The sequence below is a fragment of the Bubalus kerabau genome, chromosome 5 (assembly GCF_029407905.1).
Source record: "Bubalus kerabau isolate K-KA32 ecotype Philippines breed swamp buffalo chromosome 5, PCC_UOA_SB_1v2, whole genome shotgun sequence".
Taxonomy (NCBI): Eukaryota; Metazoa; Chordata; class Mammalia; order Artiodactyla; family Bovidae; genus Bubalus; species Bubalus kerabau.
In genome coordinates, this window is record NC_073628.1 from 10,133,048 (window position 1) to 10,152,809 (window position 19,762).

General features: G+C 50.4%; 3 protein-coding genes across 17 annotated transcripts; 2 read left to right on the plus strand and 1 right to left on the minus strand.

The window, feature by feature from the left end:
* The first annotated feature begins 951 nt into the window (after positions 1-951).
* On the plus strand, positions 952-13,629 carry BSCL2 (BSCL2 lipid droplet biogenesis associated, seipin). 13 transcript variants are annotated; one of them, XM_055581028.1, is made up of 13 exons: positions 1,450-1,736; positions 2,126-2,255; positions 3,916-4,123; positions 5,644-5,960; positions 7,197-7,278; positions 10,633-10,776; positions 11,480-11,614; positions 11,800-11,897; positions 12,470-12,611; positions 12,753-12,818; positions 12,991-13,081; positions 13,179-13,259; positions 13,360-13,629. In XM_055581028.1, exons 3-13 carry the CDS (start codon positions 4,037-4,039, stop codon positions 13,527-13,529), a joined length of 1,413 nt encoding a protein of 470 aa, XP_055437003.1. In that variant the 5' UTR covers positions 1,450-1,736; positions 2,126-2,255; positions 3,916-4,036; the 3' UTR covers positions 13,530-13,629. The 13 variants fall into 13 exon arrangements, with proteins under 13 accessions (XP_055437004.1, XP_055437003.1, XP_055437002.1 ...); XM_055581026.1 differs by lacking the exon at positions 1,450-1,736 and adding an exon at positions 2,635-2,770 and having other exon boundaries at positions 2,128-2,255; XM_055581029.1 differs by lacking the exons at positions 1,450-1,736; positions 2,126-2,255 and adding an exon at positions 952-1,005.
* On the minus strand, positions 2,252-4,746 carry GNG3 (G protein subunit gamma 3). 3 transcript variants are annotated; one of them, XM_055581044.1, is made up of 4 exons: positions 4,530-4,746; positions 3,310-3,440; positions 2,811-2,910; positions 2,252-2,541 (listed from the first exon to the last, which is right to left on the minus strand). In XM_055581044.1, the coding sequence occupies exons 3-4, from the start codon at positions 2,907-2,909 to the stop codon at positions 2,413-2,415; spliced, it is 228 nt and encodes a 75-aa protein (XP_055437019.1). In that variant the 5' UTR covers position 2,910; positions 3,310-3,440; positions 4,530-4,746; the 3' UTR covers positions 2,252-2,412. The 3 variants fall into 3 exon arrangements, with proteins under 3 accessions (XP_055437019.1, XP_055437017.1, XP_055437016.1); XM_055581042.1 differs by having other exon boundaries at positions 3,310-3,529; XM_055581041.1 differs by lacking the exons at positions 3,310-3,440; positions 4,530-4,746 and having other exon boundaries at positions 2,811-3,224.
* Positions 13,630-13,774: 145 nt separating the features above from the next.
* Positions 13,775-16,302, plus strand: LRRN4CL (LRRN4 C-terminal like). The gene is made up of 2 exons (XM_055581040.1): positions 13,775-14,425; positions 14,951-16,302. Exon 2 carries the CDS (start codon positions 14,956-14,958, stop codon positions 15,655-15,657), a length of 702 nt encoding a protein of 233 aa, XP_055437015.1. The 5' UTR covers positions 13,775-14,425; positions 14,951-14,955; the 3' UTR covers positions 15,658-16,302.
* The last annotated feature ends 3,460 nt before the right edge of the window (positions 16,303-19,762 follow it).

Consider the following 19,762-nt stretch of genomic DNA (forward strand, 5'->3'; position numbering starts at 1 on the left):
ATTTGCCCAACACTGTGATAACAGGAAAAGAGAAAGATTGTTTTATGCCCTGTTTGCCATTTTGTTAGATATTTAAATGCCTGCTATATGCCAGACACTGACAGGATGCAGAAATTAAAAAAAACTTGATCCTTCGAGGAGTTTTCAACAGGCACTTTCAGAACTAAGCGGGATTCCCTGGTGGCTCAGATGATAAAGAATCCGCCTGCAATGCGGCAGACCTGGGTTCTATCCCTGGGTTAGGGAGATCGCTTAGAAGAGGGAATGGCAACCCACTCCAATATTCTTGCCTGGAGAATCTCCATGGACAGAGGGGCCTGGTGGGCTACAGTCCATGGAGTCACAAAGAGTCGGACACGACTGAGCGACTAAGCACAGCACAAGAACTAAACAGGTTCCAGAACAGAATCTGGGTAGGTCCCCACTTCAGGAGGGAGACCAGGTTACTTTCTCGTTTCTTCCGCTCTAGGATGAGGGAATTAAATATCTCCAGGGCCTATTAGGGATCAGGAATTCAGCAGCAGTTCCCCAAGTTCACCGGGTAGCCCTGTAGACTCTGGAGACGTGCACAGGAATCTAAGTTATTCCCTTGGTTTCCTCTCTATTCTCCCCGTGCTTGTCTTCTGTGTGACAGTGTGAGGAAGCTGGGGGTGATATGCTTTCTCTAATATAGGTCACCCACGCCTACTGCAAAGCAGCTCCTACCCCTAAGTGTATCCCAGGACACAGCATGAGCTGATCTAGGCTTCCCCCCGGAAAGGATGTATTCCTAAATGGGGGGTGGGGAATCTTAATCCACGAGGAGCAGACATCCTGAGACTACTACCTTCTCTGCCTTGGCCTTGGTCCCACCTCCGTATGTCTTTCCTTCCCTTGGAAGGAAAAGGCTGCTAGAAAAGAAGTATTCTGGGGCTTTATAAGCCTCTGCCAAGGCTGAGCCCAGGAGGCGCTCGTGAGACAAGCCTCTGACCGGGCAGCTTGCTGGCTGGACCACTACGAGGGGTGGTAAGCGAACCAGGGGCGGGGACATTAATCCTAGCGGATGTGACAGAATGGGCCTGAATGGGAAGTGGGAGAATAGCAAGCCCCAGTTCTACCAGGAAGCCAAAACTGAACAACTTAGGGCTTATCCAACTCCTAGGGAGAACGAGAACCAACCAAGGAACAGCACCCCCAAGCCGAACGGTGCGGCAATTGTCGTCACACTTGTGTTTCCGCTACGAAGCAGTTTCCATTAGGCAAGCTGTAGGGACCTAGATCCTCATAAGATGCACGCGACCGGCGCCTACTATATCGGCGTGCTTGCTGAGGTTCCCTTGTCCCAAGATCCTTGGTTATAGCCGCCCGTGTGCCTTCACCCGGATCGGGTGGACGTCGGCGTCCAGCCTCCGGGTTGGGGAGAAGTGGGTATCGAGTTGGCGCGGACACAGGCAGCCATTTTGAGACAGATGAGCACGGAAGGGACCATATTGAGACCGCTGGATGCCTGGGGCCGCCATTTTAAGTATGGGCCCAGCGGAGAAGCCCTGTACGCTGCAACGCTGTGACGTGCGGCCGCCATATTGGCGCGGGCCCCATGGCGGCGGCCATCTTGGAGGGGGCCTGCTGTGGGCGCAGCCATCTTAGAAGTAAAACCGGCCCCTCCTCAGGAACTGGAACTGAGCTCCTCCCCTCTCGCTGGGTACCTCCTGTCTTCGACTTCCCTCGGGAATCCCTTCCTAAGTTCACCCGGTTCGGTCTGTTTTCTTTTTCATTTGTCTTCATTGCGTTCTTGCGTACGTGTAGGAGTGCTCTCTGTAGCCTCTGAGTGCCTGTTTGTAACAATTCTTCCCCTTGAGACCCTTTTGCTCTCCATCCCCTCTAACCCGACGGATCTCTGATCCTAGAGAAGGTCTAACGCGCTTTGACTGGCCCTGTTCCCTGGTTATGGCAAGCTTTTCTACCTGTCGCACCCACCACCAAATCTATTGACTGATGAGCCTCTCCCCCCAAGAACGGTAACACAGGAGCTGTCCTCTGAGACTCTGGATGACTTTATTCTTCACATGGCTTTAGCCTCCCAATAGCTCCAAGGTGAGACTGAGAGCAAGCACCCAGCCCATCCCTCTCTCCATTGTCTGAGCAGGTCACAGAGGGAAGCCGGCGGGACGCTGACGGAGTCTGACAGCCCTTCTGTGGGTGGAGCTACGGGTGCCCCGAGTCACAGGGTGCTTTGGGTCTGCCACAGTGGGCGAGGAAATGGAGTCAGCAGACAGGTGAGGGAGGGCTTGGGCTTCAGATAAGCTCACAGGGTTGGGCAAGGGCCAGGGGTGGGATGCAGGAATCCTCGGGGGCTCACGACAGTTACTGACATAAATAAGGAAGGGCCCGGGAGAGGGAAAGGTGAAGAGTTGTGAAGAGGAACAGGGCAGCTCAGAGGAGAGCACAGAAGAATTTCTTCTCCCGGAAAGGGTTCTCCGAAGTGGGCACAGGGGTGATGAGGGGATCCTCACAGGCGTGGGCATCACAATAAGTCATCAGGTCTGCTGCTGCCTTGGACACCTGGGGCACAGCCAGGAGGGGAATTGTTAGCCAGAAATCCCAAAGGGGGCTGCAGCCTCCTTCCCCAAATAGATTATCTTTTGCCATCTTTAGGACTCCGTAAGACAGTCTTCCCTCAGCACCCACAGAGACCTGGAGCCAGCTTTCCTTACAGACGCCAAGACTCCTTCCATGATCTCAAGGAGTCAGTGAAAGAAAGCCTCTCTTAGCCTCAGGTTTGGGTACCTAGGTACAGCCTTCCAACTAATGGGATCCAGGGCCCCACCCACCTTTATCCGGCACAAGCTGGCTTCAATCTTAAGCTGTTCCACCATCTTGCGGGCTTGCCCAATACTCATAGTGCTGTTCACAGGGGTCTCCCCTTTCATCCTGGAGGAAAGAGACAGCTCAGAGCGTGCTAGGGGGCCCTGCACAATCTCAGCTGAAGGTCCCCTTCCCCCATTACGCCTCATCAACCATTGCAAGGCTGGGTCATATGCCCTAATATTTTACCCCTCTCTTATCCCCAACCTTCCTGGCCTTTCCCATCTCCCAGTTCCTCAGCTAAGGAAATAGAGAAGTGAAGTGAGATGCTCCCAAACTCCTACAAGGGCTGGGCTTCAGATCATTAAACATATGGATGACTGCAAGCTTTACAGCCCTCAAGCTATGTGTTCCCAGCTCTGAAAACCACAACTACAAAGAGCCCCGCCCTAATGAGGAGGGCACATAACCCCCACCTGCCCCCTTGAGCCCCAAAGGGAGACAAGCTGGATGCTCCCTACTCACCTGAGGCCACAGGCAGCGACAGTCCTGGGGAATCTGATCAGTGGGGTGCACCAAAACCTTCTGCCTGAGATGGGTGCCCCCACCTTGCAGGGAGTTGCAGCTGAGAGTATCTGACGCAGCAGCAGAAGCAGCTAATACAGAGAAGGCCACTGGAGAGGGTCAGGTCAGAGGCCAGTGGAGGGCTGGTCCCTGTTTCTGCAGCTCCAGCACTAGCTGATACCTGAAGGATGAAGGATGCTAGAAGGAGCAGCTCAGATCCTGGCATATACCAACTGTCTGGCCAGTGGGGGAGCCTGGCTGCTGCCTGCAGCCCCTGTGCACACCCCCACTGTTAATGTCTCACTGCCTGCCCTTCCCCATTGCAGGCATCCAGAGTCTGGGCTAGAGCCCTCCCCAAAGGAGCTGGAAGTAGCTGAGCCCCAGGCAGACACCCCCCTCAAATGTGGTGGTCTGGACCTGTGACAGCCCCTGCAGTGAAGTCAGTACAGACTGCGTGAGACCCTGCTCGTTTGAAATTCTGACATCAGCTGGCCAGTCGCCCCCTCCATCCCTCCTCCCTCTACTCTGACACAGCATTTAGCACCTGAATCTTCGTTTCTCTTCCAGGGACCCTCCATTCCCCATATCCAGGAAAATGTGGTGAGCTACAGGTTTCAGCTTCTAGATCACCACTTAACGTTCTAGCTACAAGTGGAAAATCCAAGGGCAGCAAGCTCCATCAGAAAGGATGTCTGAAGAAATGGCAGACCAAAGAGAAGAAGCTGGGGAAAAAGAGGCATGCAGAGACCAGATCAAAGAATCCGACAAAGAAGAGGTAGGGGAGAGTCGGTGGGTGTTTCTGGAAATAGATGGGCTTACTGGATGCGTGTGTGTGTGTGTGTGTGTGTGTGTGTGTGTGTGTTGGTTTGAGAGATTGCCTCTTACGTCTGCAGCGTTGTGCGTGGTGCTGTGGGGAGTGCAAAGATGTGCGCAACACTGACCCTGCCCTCTGAGGAATCTTGTTTGGGGTGAATAGACATATACAAAATAGAAAGTGCCACCCACCAAGACCTAGTCTAGATAATGCGCTGTGGGAACTCAGAGAAAAAGTCTGGTTAGGGTCGGAGGAGGTCGATGACGCGTCTTTAAAGCTGGAGACAAGTCACGGGCCTGAAATGCTACCACTCTTGTCAGTAGGTGCCAGCCAGCCCGCCGGGGCATCACGCAAAATTCCCAGGTACCTGCAGATTGCAACGTTCCCGGGGTGAATGCTCTCTGCCTTGGAAGCCCAAGGAGATGTGCGCAATAAAAATCAGCTCCTGTTGGACGCCCGCCTCTCCCCTCTTTTGGGGTTAAATGATAATGAAGGTGTAGGCGGAGTGCCGCGATTGCGGCCTCGAGGGGCTGGCTGGGAGGGATGCTGCTGACTCATAGCATTTCCTGGAGCATATCTTGGAGCCTAGAGGGAGATGCCTATCCGCTTTGGTTTGGGTTACCAAAAGGGGAGGGGGCAACGGACCACGGGGAGGAAGAGAGCCGGCGCTTGGAGGTGGGAACCTGGCCTCCTAGAAGGCCCCGCCCCCTGCGCTGGGCCCCGCCCCGGACGAACCCCGCTCCCTTGCGCTAACAGAGGCGGCCGGCGGAAGGGGGCGGGACTTCCCTGGGAGGCGGAAGAGCCTTCTCGCCGTTGCCCTGGCAGCGCGCGTGGCTGGTGAGTCTGCGGAGCTGCCGCTGCGGGCTGGATGGTTTCTATGGTGGTACGGTTGCGTGGGGGCTCCGGGCGCAGTGCCCGTCACCGAACCGGAGGGGTCTGGCGGGGAGCGGCCGTTGGCCGCAGGACACCCTGTCCGGCGTGGGGCGAGGTCTTGTCTGGGAGCGAGCGCAGCTCCAGGAGGAGAGAAGCAACTTGGGAAGCAGTAGTGGCTGCGGTGAGGTTGCTGGCTTTGAGTCCAGCTGTGCGACCTTAGGCAGGTCGCGAACTGTCCGTGCAGCCACCTCGCAGTGTGGAATCGTGTGCATAAGTCCGCCTTAGAAGAATTTTAAGGCGTTCATCCTCTGTATGTAATATGTTTCTATGAATGACCATCAAAGTGGCCTGTCCTAGAATCAGGTGACCCGAGGATGGGTTCAGCTGAGGAACTCTAGCACAGGGGGGTGGTGAGAAAGCTCGGTGGAGGAAGGGAAGGGATAATTGGCTGAGAAACACAATCAGTTGGAGAAAAGCCATATGAAACAAAGGCTTTGCTATGTCTTGCTGTCTCTGGTTCCTCAAAGCCTTTCTGGTCAGCGTGTCCTTTTTGTCTTCACCTCCCGCGTGAAACAAGCCATTCTTTCCCCTTCTCCGTCTTTTTCCAGGAACCACCAGCTGCTTCGTCCCATGGCCAGGAGTGGCGTCCAGGTGGCAAAGCACCTAGGAACCCAAAGCCTGAACCCGGGGCCAGACCCCCTGCACTCCCTGTCATGGTCAATGACCCACCAGTACCTGCCTTACTGTGGGCCCAGGAGATGGGCCACGTCATGGCAGGCCGTGCCCGCAAGCTGCTACTGCAGTTTGGAGTGTTCTTCTGTACCATCCTCCTCCTGCTCTGGGTGTCTGTCTTCCTCTATGGCTCCTTCTACTATTCTTATATGCCGACAGTCAGCCACCTCAGCCCCGTGCATTTCCACTACAGGTGAGAAGGGTCTTCTATCAAAGTAGAGGAATCCTGTGAGAGAATTGTTGCGAGCACCGTTGGCACTTGTTGAGGACAACCCTCTTATTTACATACGAGGACACTTGAGCCTAGTGCACTTATATTGATTTATAGCCCAAGGTTGGGGCAGGTCTGGGCTGGTAGGGCTCTAGGGTCCTAGTCCTGTCTCTGGTTAACTGAAATCTGGTTTAAAAAAAAAAAAACAAACACAAAAAAAGCCCTCTCCTAGACTGTCATTATGAGGGTCAGTTCAATTTAGGCTGGATCAGACCTCTCTCAGGGCTACTGTAGACTTTTGAGCTAACCCAACCTCTTAAGTCATCTCAGAACTAATCTGGCCTTCAGTAGAGAAGATATGAGGAAAGCAGTATTTGCCTTTCACATTATTTCTTCCCACTCCTGTTTGTCTGCTGTAATAGAGCTTATGAAAACAACAAGGTGTCTGGGTTCATAAACTCTGAGAGTCCTACTTATCTGAGTCCTCAGTTCCTTCCCATTTTACAGATCCTGCCAAATTTTCTCCCCTTCTTTTAAAAATGACTACAGGACCAATCAAGAGTTGCTATTAACAATGGTCCAAAGTTGTTTTCTTTTTCTTTCCATGTCCTGAATCCCTGGTCATGAGCCATAATTTCTAAGGCATAGCTGCTTAAATTTTTAGGAGGCATGGATCTCATGAAAGCTATGGCCCTTCATGTCATAAGAACCTACTTATTGATACATGCAATTTTGCCTACAATTGGAAGGGTTTGTGAGTAAAGGGTTTAAGAGTAAAGATCATCTGTGGGTCCCTTTGGAGGAATTTTCTTGAACTAGGGCCCAGATCAGAACTCTGGAATCAGAATCTAAAGGGGTGGTACCCAGGAATCTGTTTTATTTTTTTAGGAATCTGCATTTTTATCAGCTTCCCAAGTAAGTCTTTAGAAACACTTAAGTCTGAAACTAGTCAAGTAAGTGTCCATAGGTTCCCATTTAAGAATGTCTACCTTCATGAGAAGAAATAAACACAAGTAGCAGGAAGAGAATTTAAAAGACTCATTCTAGTGTCTTGAATCTCCTGGCTGCACTTCTTCTCTGTCTCTCTATAACAGAGAAGGATGCCTGTTCTGGAAGAAAGGATGGGGGACGGGAAAGGGAGTCCCAGGGGCCCAGGAGCTGTGTGGATAAGTAAGACAGACTATAACTTAGCAGAATATCATCCTTATTCTCATTTAGGACGGACTGCGAATCCTCCACCTCCTTACTCTGCTCCTTCCCTGTTGCCAATGTCACACTGGCTAAGGGTGGACGTGATCGGGTGAGTATGGGAGCTGAACAGAGGTTTCATTAGCGCTTTGATGACTTGAAACAAGAACACTTGGGAAAGACCTAGGTACCAGGGACTGAGTAAAAGAGACTGAAAGGAAAGCTTTCAAGGAAAGGTAGGTTAAAGAAAAATTGAAGTCCAAATGAATTGAATGGGTTATTCTTTCCTCCTTAAATTGTTTCAGCCAGGCCATATCTGCTAGATAAGGGGTGTTTTAGATCTAAATGAACTTAAAGAAACCAGCTATCTCACTGAACTAGGATAGAATCCACCCAAGAGTTTTGAAAGTATGTTATTAATTATGACACAACTGAGAGATATACGTAACCTTCCATTACGAAGGGTACCGTGCCAGAGGACTGGCCAAATGCCAGTATATCTTCAATAAACCTGAAAGCCCTGGGAAATGCAAAGTGGGAATGCATCCTTTATTAGGCAAGTTGGTGGAAGCTCTGCAGAAGGGTAGGATCCCAGAACACTTCAGAAGGACTTTGGAGGATCAACAGTGTTTCTGGTCACCAGAGGATTTTGACTTGTCAGCAGCATAATGAGAAATAATCAGTGGTCAGACTAAAAGTTTAAAAATCATTTGAAAATGATTTTTAAAAAATTGTGCTTGGGAGGATACTGACCTGAAGATAGAAAATATGGAGGATAGAAATAAATGGTCATTCTGAAGGGAGGAATGTAAGCTATAGAGTTTTGGACCCCTTGGGGTTGACAATGCAAATAACCCGGAAGACTGTGTATCTTGTGATACCTTCCAGTGGACCACCAGAGTACCACTATCCAGAAAGCTTACCAGGTGGGATGAGTGGATCCCAAATGGGGATTTCAAAGTGGTGAAGTGGAGAATTTCCTGGCAATGCAGTGGTTAGGACTCCGTACTTTCACTGCTGAGGGTTCTGGTTCAATTCTGGTTCAGGAACTAAGATCCTGCAAGTTGCATAGCATGGTCAAAAAAGAAAGTGGTGGAGTGGAGTGTTGGGCACTGTGAGACAGAGGATTATCTGTTTAGTTCTGCTACTCAGGAAAGTAATGTGGAGAGTACTATAGAATATTCTGTGAAAACATTGGTTCAATCTGTTTTTATGGCTCAATAATAATAATAAATGGAATATATTGAGAGGGGAGTAGAAACAAGGCCACAGTACATCTACACCTGGGACGGTGCATGCTGCTGTGTGGCTTCCTGTTGTAGATCATAATGGTTGGTGACACAGGGAGCCTAAAACCATCGGGTACCAGGCTGCTGGATGAGGAAGGAATGGAAGGATGAAGGGTGAGGCCCAAGTTCCCCAATAAGTAAAGCAGGTTGACCATTTCATTGATTTCTGGTGAACATTTTTGAATGAGTGAGTGAAATAATGGGTCTGTTTTGTGGGTAACAGCTTGTTTAGAAGTAGATTTTGTCCTGCTTCAAAGAGCTGACAGGATTGACGGAAATCTCTACATTGCATTAAGTAGCAAAGATTCAGTTCCTGCATTTCAGAAGAATTTGTGAAGAATTAGGTCTTCTGGAGACTGTGGTGATGGTGAGGCTCAAAGTGGGAATGGAGGAGAGTTTTCTGTCAGGCAGACAAATGTGAGTAAAAGCAGAAGTCCTTCACAAGATTCTGGTATTAGCGATTTTTGGATCCCCTTGGAGGAGATGACATAATTACTGGCTTAAAAAGAAAAAAATATATATATATATCAGTTCAGTTCAGTCGCTCAGTCATGTCCAACTCTTTGCAACCCCATGGACTGCTGCACGCCAGGCCTCCCTGTCCATCACCAACTCCTGGAGTTTACTCAGACTCATGTCCATTGATTTGGTGATGCCAACTCTAAATAAATACATAAAAATCTTTATTGCTATATAATTTGAATAGTATACAAGCCACCCATTCAAAATGTACAGTTCAGTCATTTTTAATATATTCAGAGCTGAGCAACCATCACCATAATCAATTTGAGGACATTTTCATCACCCCCCAAAAAAAAACTCATACCCACTACCTAGCAGTCACTCCCCATGTCCTTCCTGCTCACCCAGAGAACTACCTGTTTCAGTGTTTCAAAGAATTTAGTGAAGCAACCAGCTTAGATTCACCTGACCTCTACATGGGGATAGGACTCTCATGGGATCCATTTTTTTCAAGACAATTCAGACTGAAGGGACTTCCCTGGTGGTTTAGGGGTTAAGACTCTGCACTTCCAATGCAAGGGGTGCGGGTTCAATCCCTGGTCGGGGAACTAAGATCCCATATGCTTCACAGTGTGGTCAAAGAAACGAACAACAAAAAGGTAAAAAATAATAATTCAGACTGAAAATAAGAATGTATATAAAGAAAGATTTTGATCAGTGGATTTTCACCTGTTACTCTAGGGATAAAATGCTCAAAGTACCTTCACAGCAATAAGTCTAGATGTTTCACTATTAGGGTTGTGTGCATTTGTGCTAAGTTACTTCAGTCTTGTCCAACCCTATGGAACCCTGTAGACTGTAGCCCACCAGGTTCCTCTGTCCATGGGATTCTTCAGGCACAAATACTGGAGTGGGTTGCCATGCCCTTCTCCAGGGGATCTTCCCAACCCAGGGATCGAGCCTCGGTTGGCAGATTCTTTACCATCTGATCCATCAGGGAAGCCCTCACTATTAGGGTTAGGGTACTCTTTTTTTCAAAAAAAAATTTTTTTTTTAATCCATTCCCTCTTTGGTTAAAACCAAAAGCTTTACCATCACCCCTGGAATCCTTGTGGATCACCCTGAGGGGGTCATGCACAGGATAAGCATAGTCTAATATAGGATTAGAGGAGTATAGGAATGGTCAGGAATAACTAGGGTATGTTTGGTGGCAAATCTTTAATCTTTTGAGGTTAATTCCAGTGAAGATGCCTTCCCATTGTGTCTCAGGGTTCTACCAAGAGGACCAAGGTAAGGGACCCAGAAGGACAGAGTTACTGTGGGAGAGCTGGCTAGGGAAATGGTGAGTGCTTCCGGCACTCTGCTAATTAGTAATTTAAGTGAAGGCAGGCTGGGCCTGAGGGGATGGCCTCATGGGGACAAAGAGGCCTGAGTCACAGATGGCCCAGTTAGCAACATGACAGTTCACTTTTGGAAAAGAAATGTGACACAACTTTTCTCGAACAGAGTGATTCAGGAGTGTAGATACTGAGGACCTCAGAAGTGGGAGGGATCCAGCTACCAGAAGGGGGCAGCAGGTTCTTGGGAAGAGGGAGATTTGAGAGGCCTGTTTTGATAGCGGAGGGAATCATATTTGGAAGGGTAGCCGGGAGGTGGGACAGGGACAGTGCAATTAAAAAATTTTTTTTGAAAGAGATGCTGTCCACCTTGGGCAGGTACTGATGTATGGACAGCCGTACCGCGTTACCTTAGAACTTGAGCTGCCAGAGTCTCCTGTGAATCAAGATTTGGGCATGTTCTTGGTCACCATCTCATGCTACACCAGAGGCGGCCGAATCATCTCCACCTCTTCACGCTCCGTGAGTGTCCATGGCCTGTCCAGGAGGTTGTGGAGAACGATAACAGATGTCAGAGTATCTGGGTGGGGCTTAAGGAGAAAACATTCTGAGGTCTGAGACACAGACACAGCATAGCAAGAGGTGTCAGGTTACCAGATAAGCGCCCCCTCCTGCCGCCAGACATCCGATGAGCACATCCATCTTTGAGTGGAGCCGCCCTGAAAACGGGCTTTTTTGGAGCCAGACAGACCAGACTCCGTTCTTAATTGTCAACAGAACCGTCTCATGAAGCAAATTCCTGAATGTCCACGTGGGAGAAGAAAGCCTCAGATGGTACACTGGCACGTGTACTAGTTCCAGTGTACCAGAATAGATGGTACACTGGTCTAGGTTATAGAACCATTCTGGGGAAAGGTAGATGACAGATGGTGTGGGGCTTCACCTGGGAGGCTTTCTTAGAAGAGGAGACTTTGTTGTATTGGAATAGAGACATGGTTGGGAAGGGCAGGGCAGGGATGCCTTCAAACTTTTGCAATGAGGGGGTTGAGACGTGGGGCGTGGTAGGAAGTGAAAGGGACTAGGGGACCTAAGGAAGAATCCGCCTTCATACCCTGCTCAGGGGTGGTTTTGAGGGTAGGCACCCATGCCCAGCCTCTACTCCCTGTTCAGGAGTGGTTTTCAGGGTGAGCGCCCGTCCCCAGCCTCTCTTCCCTGGCCCTGGCAGGTGATGCTACATTACCGCTCAAGCCTGCTCCAGATGCTCGACACGCTGGTCTTCTCGAGCCTCCTGCTGTTTGGCTTTGCGGAGCAGAAGCAGCTCTTGGAGGTGGAGCTATACCCAGAATACAGAGAGAACTCGGTAAGGAGAGGAGAGGAGGACAGGAGACAGCCCTCCCCACAAGCCCAGGATTTTACCCGAGGAGCTTCCGGGCTTGGGCAGGAGGGACCGCGGTGGAGGCTGGAAGCAGGCCTCAGACTGGGCTGGTACGAGTGACAGCAGGGTCCTGGCCTGATGTGCCGCCGCCACCACCCCCCTGCCCGCAGTACGTGCCGACCACCGGAGCCATTATCGAGATCCACAGCAAGCGCATCCAGATGTACGGAGCCTACCTCCGCATCCACGCCCACTTCACTGGGCTCAGGTGAGGCAGTGCCCACGTGGGCTGGGCAGCTCTCCTGGGGCTGTCCTTAAGAGGGTGCTAAGCAGAGGTGACAGATTTTACCTGGGCTACAGGTTCTCAGCCCTGGCTGCACATCACATATCAGGAGCCTGGGGAACTTTTAGAAAAATACCGATGCCTGGGCCCCACCCTCAAGACTAGGATTTGTTACGGTCATATTTGGCTGCCAGACTCTTTTTTTAGCATTTATTTATTTGGCTGTGGCAGCTTTCAGTTGCAGCTTGTGGGATCTCGTTCCCTGACCAGGGATCGAACCCAGGCCCCCTGCTTTGGGAGTGGAGTATTAGCCATTGGACCTTAGATAGGGAAGTCCCCAGCCATCAGACTTTCTGAAAGCACCCCAGGGGGAGATCATGTGCAGTCAGAGTGGAGAAATGCTGTCTTGAACCACTGGCTCAGTGGGTGGGAGGCAGAGGGTGGAGACCAGCTCTTGCCAAGCTCTGGTGAATTGCCCTAGAAATTACTTCTGGGAAATGAGAAGGCTGGCACTCCCTGGTAGCTGCTACTCCCCTCCTGCCTACTCCCTGCCTCAGGTACCTGCTGTACAACTTCCCGATGACCTGCGCCTTCGTTGGTGTCGCCAGCAACTTCACCTTCCTCAGCGTCATTGTGCTCTTCAGCTACATGCAGTGGGTGTGGGGGGGCATCTGGCCCCGACAGCGCCTCTCTTTGCAGGTCTCAAAGGACCCCTTCCTCTCCCTTTCATGGTTCTTCTTTGGGGAGTGGGCCGGGGCATGTTGGGGGCTGGGGCGGAAGGGCCCAGTCACTCTGGTGAGGGAAGGCAGTCCTTGCTGCTCAGGAGTTTCCCCTCCACAGGTAAACATCCGAAACCGAAAACGTTCCCGCAAGGACATCCAGCGAAAGATCTCTGCCCCTCAGCCAGGTAGAGGTGATGGCTGGGGGCTGGGAGAGGGGGGGCTCCTGTGCCATCCAGAATGAGGCTTTAGGTGCTCACCTACTAAGCTAAAGGTCAAGAGAAAGGCGGATTGGGGTGAAGTTGGCACTGCCATCCAGGCACAGCCACCCTAGTCCTGCTCTGTCCTCTACCCCCTTTGGAGGCACAGGGCCCCAAGGCCAGGAGGAGACCCCCCAGCTGTCACCTGTTACAGAGGACGGTGAGAGCCATGCGGATCCCTCCAGGACAGGTACAGTGCAGCTGCCCAACCCCCTTCCTGACTCCTCCTGAGTCCTCCCCTTCAGCCTCCTCCAGACTGACCTCTGCCTTCCCCCCTGGGGCTGCAGAAGGCCAGCTGTCTGAGGAGGAGAAAACAGATCAACAGCCCCTGAGTGGCGAGGAGGAGCTGGAGCCCGAGGCCAGTGATGGTGAGGGACCCTGTGCGGCAGGACCCCAGGGGGCATGTGGGCAGGGCGGAGGCTACCTTGGGCGGGGGCAGGGACCCCTGGTCTGGAATTTCCCCTTTAGGATTTGATTTTCTCTCCCCTGGCCCAGGTTCAGGCTCCTGGGAAGATGCAGCTCTGCTGACGGAGGCCAACCTGGCTGCCTCTGGCTCTGCCCCTGCCCCAGAGACCGTGGGCAGCTCAGAGCCCTCTGCGGGCTCTGTCCGACAGCGCCCCATCTGCTCCAGCTCCTGAAGCGAGTAGGGCCAAGTCCCCACATTCTGGCCCTTTCCCACCTGCTCCCTTTCTCTCTCTGGGGCTCCCCCAATAATAAACTATTTTCGTGCCAGCTGCCTCCCTGACTCTGAAGTGGATTCAGGGTCATTTAAAAACCTGGTGTTCCCCAGGCATTCCCCGCCCGGACTGGAGGAAGTTTTCTTGTCAGGGGCCACAGATGCAGAAGACCTCCAGGCCCTGGACTATTTTAGGCACAGCTGTTTTCATTCATCAGCCTGGAAGTCCAGGGAGTGAAAACCTGCCCACTCGGTCCTCTCCCTCTGGGGAGGGGGATAGCATAGGGTGGGGCTGCAAAGCTGGGATACATCATTCTGGCCTCCGCACCCCTCCCTTTCTCAATCCGTGGGGAGGCAGAAGACAGGAAATGACTGCCATGGATGTGGTATGATTTTTTTACCGAAACAGCATTTTGTGGCCCAGGCCCCATGCTGTCTGTAGCTGTTTTCCTCTCTGATACCAGCCAGGTGGCCCCGTCCCTTTCGCTCCCCTCCTCACCCCTTCACATGACTTCAGCCTTTGGATTCTCAGCCCCTGGCTGCTTTCCACATTCCACTGCTCTTTCAGAACCCAGGCATCCTGACCTCCAGCTGAAACTGCTGCATGTGGCTTCCCCCACCCCTGGCCCCGTGACTCAGGCCTTCTGAAGGGACCGGCCCTCCTCTTGGCACTCACCAGGGAGGGGAGCAGGGGAAGGGGGGCCAGGTGGTGACATCACAGTCGAGGGGTATAAAAGCTTTGGGCCGAAACAGAATTGAAATTGAAGACACTGACAGAACGTGACCGCACAGCCTGTGTTCTTGGGGACCTCTTAGGAGCCCCAGCCTGCTACTCACCGCACCAAGGCCTACCTGCTGGTAAGGGGGTGCCTGTGAGATAGAAGTGTGGAGGGCAGGGAGGGACCAGGCCTTCGACAGGTGGGGAGGGAGGGCTCCAGGGCCTCTGTGTTCCTCTCTTCTCCGTCCTAACTTCCATCTCCTTTCTGGCTTTGTACATGTGTCGCTGACTAGCTGGTTGCTCTGGGTGGCAGCTGGTAACCATTACACCTTCCTTACCCAGGCGGTGTAAATCATTTCCTTCTCTTCTCCGCCACAGCTCCCCCCAGCACTGTTTATTCATTAACTATTTCCAGCGCTTCACATGTTGCTGATCGCACCTCTCCCTGTCGGCTCAGACCACATTTCATTCTTTTCCCCAAAACCAAGCACATAAGCTGTTCAGAAGCTGGATGGACACATGGGTGTGTCGGAGTCATTCCCACCTCTTGCTTGTTCTCCCGGTTCCCTGTCCTGTTTCCCTTTGCTTACAGGTTTTGTTGAGGGACAGGGGGCCTGCAGGGTCTGGGGGCTGAAGAGCCTTTATCCTTTCACCTTCCCTTCCAGATTCCATGCCGCACTCTCCCTGCCTTCTGTGGCTCCTTGCTGTCACCTTCTCCCTGGTTCCCGGAACGCAGCCCTTGGTGGCCGGAGACTTGGAAGGGGACGAGCAAGATGAGACACCGTTACCGGCCGTCCCCTGTGACTACGACCACTGCCGCCACCTGCAGGTGCCCTGCCAGGAGCTGCAGAGGGCCGGCCCGGCAGCCTGCCTGTGCCCCGGTCTCTCCAGCGCCCTGCAGCCGCCGCACCCGCCACGCCTAGGGGAGGTGCGCGTGGAGGCCGAGACGGGCCGCGCCGAGGTGCACTGGTGTGCTCCCTCCTCCCCGGTCCATCAGTACTGGCTGCTGCTTTGGGAAGGCGGCGGGGCTCCGCAGAAGGGGCCCAGCTTCAACTCGACGGTCCGCCGAGCGGAACTGAAGGGCCTGAACCCTGGGGGCGCATACGTCGTCTGCGTGGTGGCCGCCAACGACGCGGGAGAGAGCCGCGCTCCCGGGCCCGGGGCGGAGGGCCTCGACGGCGCCGATGGCCCCAACTTAGGGCCCTGCGGCCGGCTGACCGTGCCGCCGCGGCCGCTCACTCTGCTGCACGCGGCCGTGGGCGTGGGCTCGGCGCTGGCCCTGCTCAGCTGCTCCGCCCTGGTCTGGCACTTCTGCCTACGCCAGCGCTGGGGCTGCCCCCGCCGAGGCCGCCCTAGCCACGCAGGGCTTTGAGGCTGCCCGGGCTTCCCCAGGGGGAGACGACGGCCCACGAAGGCCAGACTGAGGCTGGCACAGAAGGCCGGGCGCTGGGCCCTTGCTGAGTGGCTTCATGCCCCAAACTTTCCACTCTGCTCCAAAGCTGAGGTTTAGAAGGAGTAGAGAAAGCTGACAAGATCTTTTCTTAGTGGACCAGATAGTAATTTAGGCTTTGTGGTTCCAGGGGATAAAATCACAGATATTGTGTAGGTACTTACATAACCATGTAACAATTTAAAAATGGTTCTTAGCTCGTGGGCCTCACAAATCAATCTACAGCCAGGTTCCACGTGTGGGCCCTGTCACTGTGGTGGCTTCCCATGGGGTTTTGAGAATCAGCTGCTGTGGGAATGGGAGTCTGGGGCTAGAGACCACACCTCACTTGCTGCCTTTTGCTTAGATAGTAAGGATGCACACTGAGTTACAATCCGCTGTGTCTTAAGTCGGGTAGAACTAAGTGACTGACATGGGGTGGAGAGGAGGAGGATTGTCCAAGTGGCTGTCTGGGACAAGCTTGCTTATAAAAATATATTAATAACAAAGGATTTTCCCTCCCCCCATTTGTGTTTACTGTGTATTATCTGTGTTTGTTGTATAACATTAAAGGAAATGTAAAAGGAAGATGTTTTCATTTGTCATGATCCTTTTTGTTTAAACTTTTTATTTTAGAGTATAGCTACAGCCCATGGGGTTGCAAAGAGTCAGACACGACTGAGTGACTGCACTTTCAGAACATAGCTATTATGATCTTTTTCAATTCCCTGTCCTTGGGACTTAGCTGGCAGCACAGTGGATAAGAATCTGCCTGCAAGTGCAGGGGACATGGGTTCGATCCCTGGTAAGATCCCACATAGGACAGAGCACCACAACTAGAGAGTAGCCCACCCCACCGCCCACCCCACCACACACTGAAACTAGAGAAAGCCTGCGAGTAGCATCAAGGACCCATACCAGCCAGTAATAAGTAAATAAATTAAAAAAAAAATTTTTTTAGAAACCCAGGCCCATTCACTGGGAAGGCAGAATCTTAGCCATGGGACCCCCAGGGAAGTCCCTTGAGTTTATTTTTAAATTAGCTGGATGTAGAAAAGTCTAGGTTGCTACAGAGTTTATTCCTCACTTTTACTGCTCTTAAATCTTTAAAAAATTATAAACAAAACACATATTTCAAGTAAAACTTGATAAAAGGAGAGTTCTCCTCAAGAGGTAATCACCCGCAGCAGAGCAAATCTTTCCCTAAGCGGTGGAAATATATTCCTGATTTCATTCAATATATTATAGACAATGTTCCATTGGTAAATCACAGCCTCCTTGGTTATGTGAATGGCCTAACTTTCCATCGGAGAATGCTCCTCAACTGACACTTCCCATGGCTCCTTGTTAGAACATTTGTCTTCAGTGTTTGCTGTGGACATCCTTGTTTGTTGGCATATCCTCACATGATTAGGTATTTCCACAGGGTACTTACCCAGAAGTAAGTGAGAGAGGTAGTACTATACAATTTAGTCATTCTTCTCTTTTTTTGTTGTTTAGTCCCTATGTCATGTTCAACTCTTTATGACCCCATGGACTGCAGCACACCAGGCTTCTCAGTCCTTCGCTATCTTTTAGAGTTTGCTCAAACTCATGTCCATTGTGTTGATGCCATGCAACCATCTCATCTTCTGTTGCCCCCTTTTTCTGCCCTCAATCTTTCCCAGCATCAGGGTCTTTTCCAATGAGTAGGCTCTTCACATCAGGTGGCCAAACTATTGGAACTTCAGCTTCAGCATCAGTCCTTCCAATGAATATTCAGGGTTGATTTCCTTTAGGATTGACTGGTTTGATCTCCTTGCAGCCCAAGGGACTCTAAAGAATCTTCAGCACTACAATTCGAAAGGGTCAATTCTTCGGAGCTCAGCCTTCTTTATTGTCCAACTCTGTCGCATTCATACATGACTACTAGAAATATCGTAGCTTTGACTATACGGACCTTTGTTGGCAAAGTCTCTGCTTTTTAATACGCTCGCTATCTAGGTTTGTCATCACTTTCCATCCAAGGAGCGAGCACGTTTTAATTTCACGGCTGCAGTCACAGTCTGCTGTGATTTTTGGAGCCTAAGAAAATAAAATGTCACTGTTTCCACCTTTTCCCCATGTATTTCATGAAGTGATGGGACTGAATGCCATGATCTTAGTTTTTTGAATGTTGAGTTTTAAGCCGGGTTTCTCACTCTCCTCTTTCACTCTCATCAAGAGGCTCTTTGGTTCGTCTTCACTTTCTGCCATTAGAGTGGTATCTGCATATCTGAGGTTGTTGATATTTGTCCCAGAAATCTTGATTCCAGCTTAGCATTTTGCATGATGTACTCTGTGCCAGGGTTCCCTGGTGGCTCAGATGGTAAAGAATCCGCCTTGAATGCAGGACACCTGGGTTCAATCCCTGGGTTGGGAAGATCCCCTGGAGGAGGGCATTGCAACAATCCACTCCAGTATTCTTACTTGAAGAATCCCCAAGGACAGAGGAGCCTGGTGGGCTACAGTCCATGGGATTGCAGTCAGACAAAACTGAGTGACTAAGCATGGCACAGTACTCTACATATGTTAAATAAGCAGGGTAACAATACATAGCCTTGACAAACTCCTTTTCCAATTTTGAACCAATCTGTTCTTCCATGTCCAATTCTAACTGTTACTTCTTGACAACAGTTTGTCTGGTATTCCCATCTCTTGAAGAATTTTCCAGTTTGTTGTGATCCACACAGTCAAAGGATTTAGTGTAGTCAACAATTCGGAAGTTGATGTTTTTCTGGAATTCCCCTGATTTCTCTATGATCCAACAGATGTTGGCGGTTTGATCACTGGTTCCTCTGCCTTTTTAAATTCAGCTTGCACATCTAGAAGTTCTCAGTTCACCTGCTGAAGCCTCACTTGTAGAATCTGAGCATTATCTTGCTAGCATGTGAAATGAGCACAATTGTACAATAGTTTTAACATTCTTTGGCATTGCCTTTCTTTGGGATTGGATGAAAACTGATCTTTTCCAGTCCTGTGGCCACTTCTGAGTTTCCCAAATTTGTTAACATATTGAGTGCAGCACTTTAACAGCATCATCTTTTAGGATTTTAACTCAGCTGGAATTCTGTCACCTTCACTAGCTTTGTTCATAGTAATCTCCCTAAGGCCCACTGGACTTCACACTCTAGGATGTTTGGATCTAGGTGAGTGACCACACCATCATGTTTATCTGGGTCATTCAGACCTTTTTTGTATAGTTCTTCTGTGTATTCTTGCATACATTCTTAATCTCTTCTGCTTCTGTTAGGTCCTTGCCATTTCTGTCCTTTATTTTGCCCATCCTTGCATGAAATGTTCCCTTGGTATCTCCAATTTTCTTGAAGAGATTTATAATCTTTCCCATTCTATTGTTTTCCTTTATTACTTTGCACTGTTCACATAAGAAAGTTTTCTTATCTCTTCTCACTATTCTCTGGAACTCTGCATTCAGATGGATATATCTTCCCTTTTCTCCTCTGCCTTTCACTTCTCTTATTTTCTCAGGTATTTTTAAGGCCTCCTCAGACAACCATTTTGCCTTTTCACATTTCTTTTTCTTGGGGATGATCTTCATCACTGCCTCCTGTATAATGTCCATAGTTCTTCAGGCACTCTGTCTACCATATCTAATGCCTTGAATCTATTTGTCAGCTCCATTGTATAATCAGGAGATTTGACTTAAGTCATACCTGAATGGTCTAGTGGTGTTCTCTACTTCCTTCAATTTAAACCTGAATTTTGCAATAAGGAGCTCATGATCTGAGTCACGGTCAGCTCCCAGTCTTATTTTTGCTGACTGTATAGAGCTGCACTATCTTCAACTGCAAAGAATATAATCAGTCTGATTTCAGTCTGACCACCTGGTGATGATCCTGTGTAAAGTTGTCTCTTGTGTTGTTGGAAGAGGGTGTTTGCTATGACCAGTGTGTTCTTTTGACAAAACTGTTAGCTTTTGCCCTGCTTCATTTTGTACTCCAAGACCAAACTTGCCTGTTACTCCAGGTATCTCTCTCTTTTTAAAAAAACAAAAAACATTTATTTATTT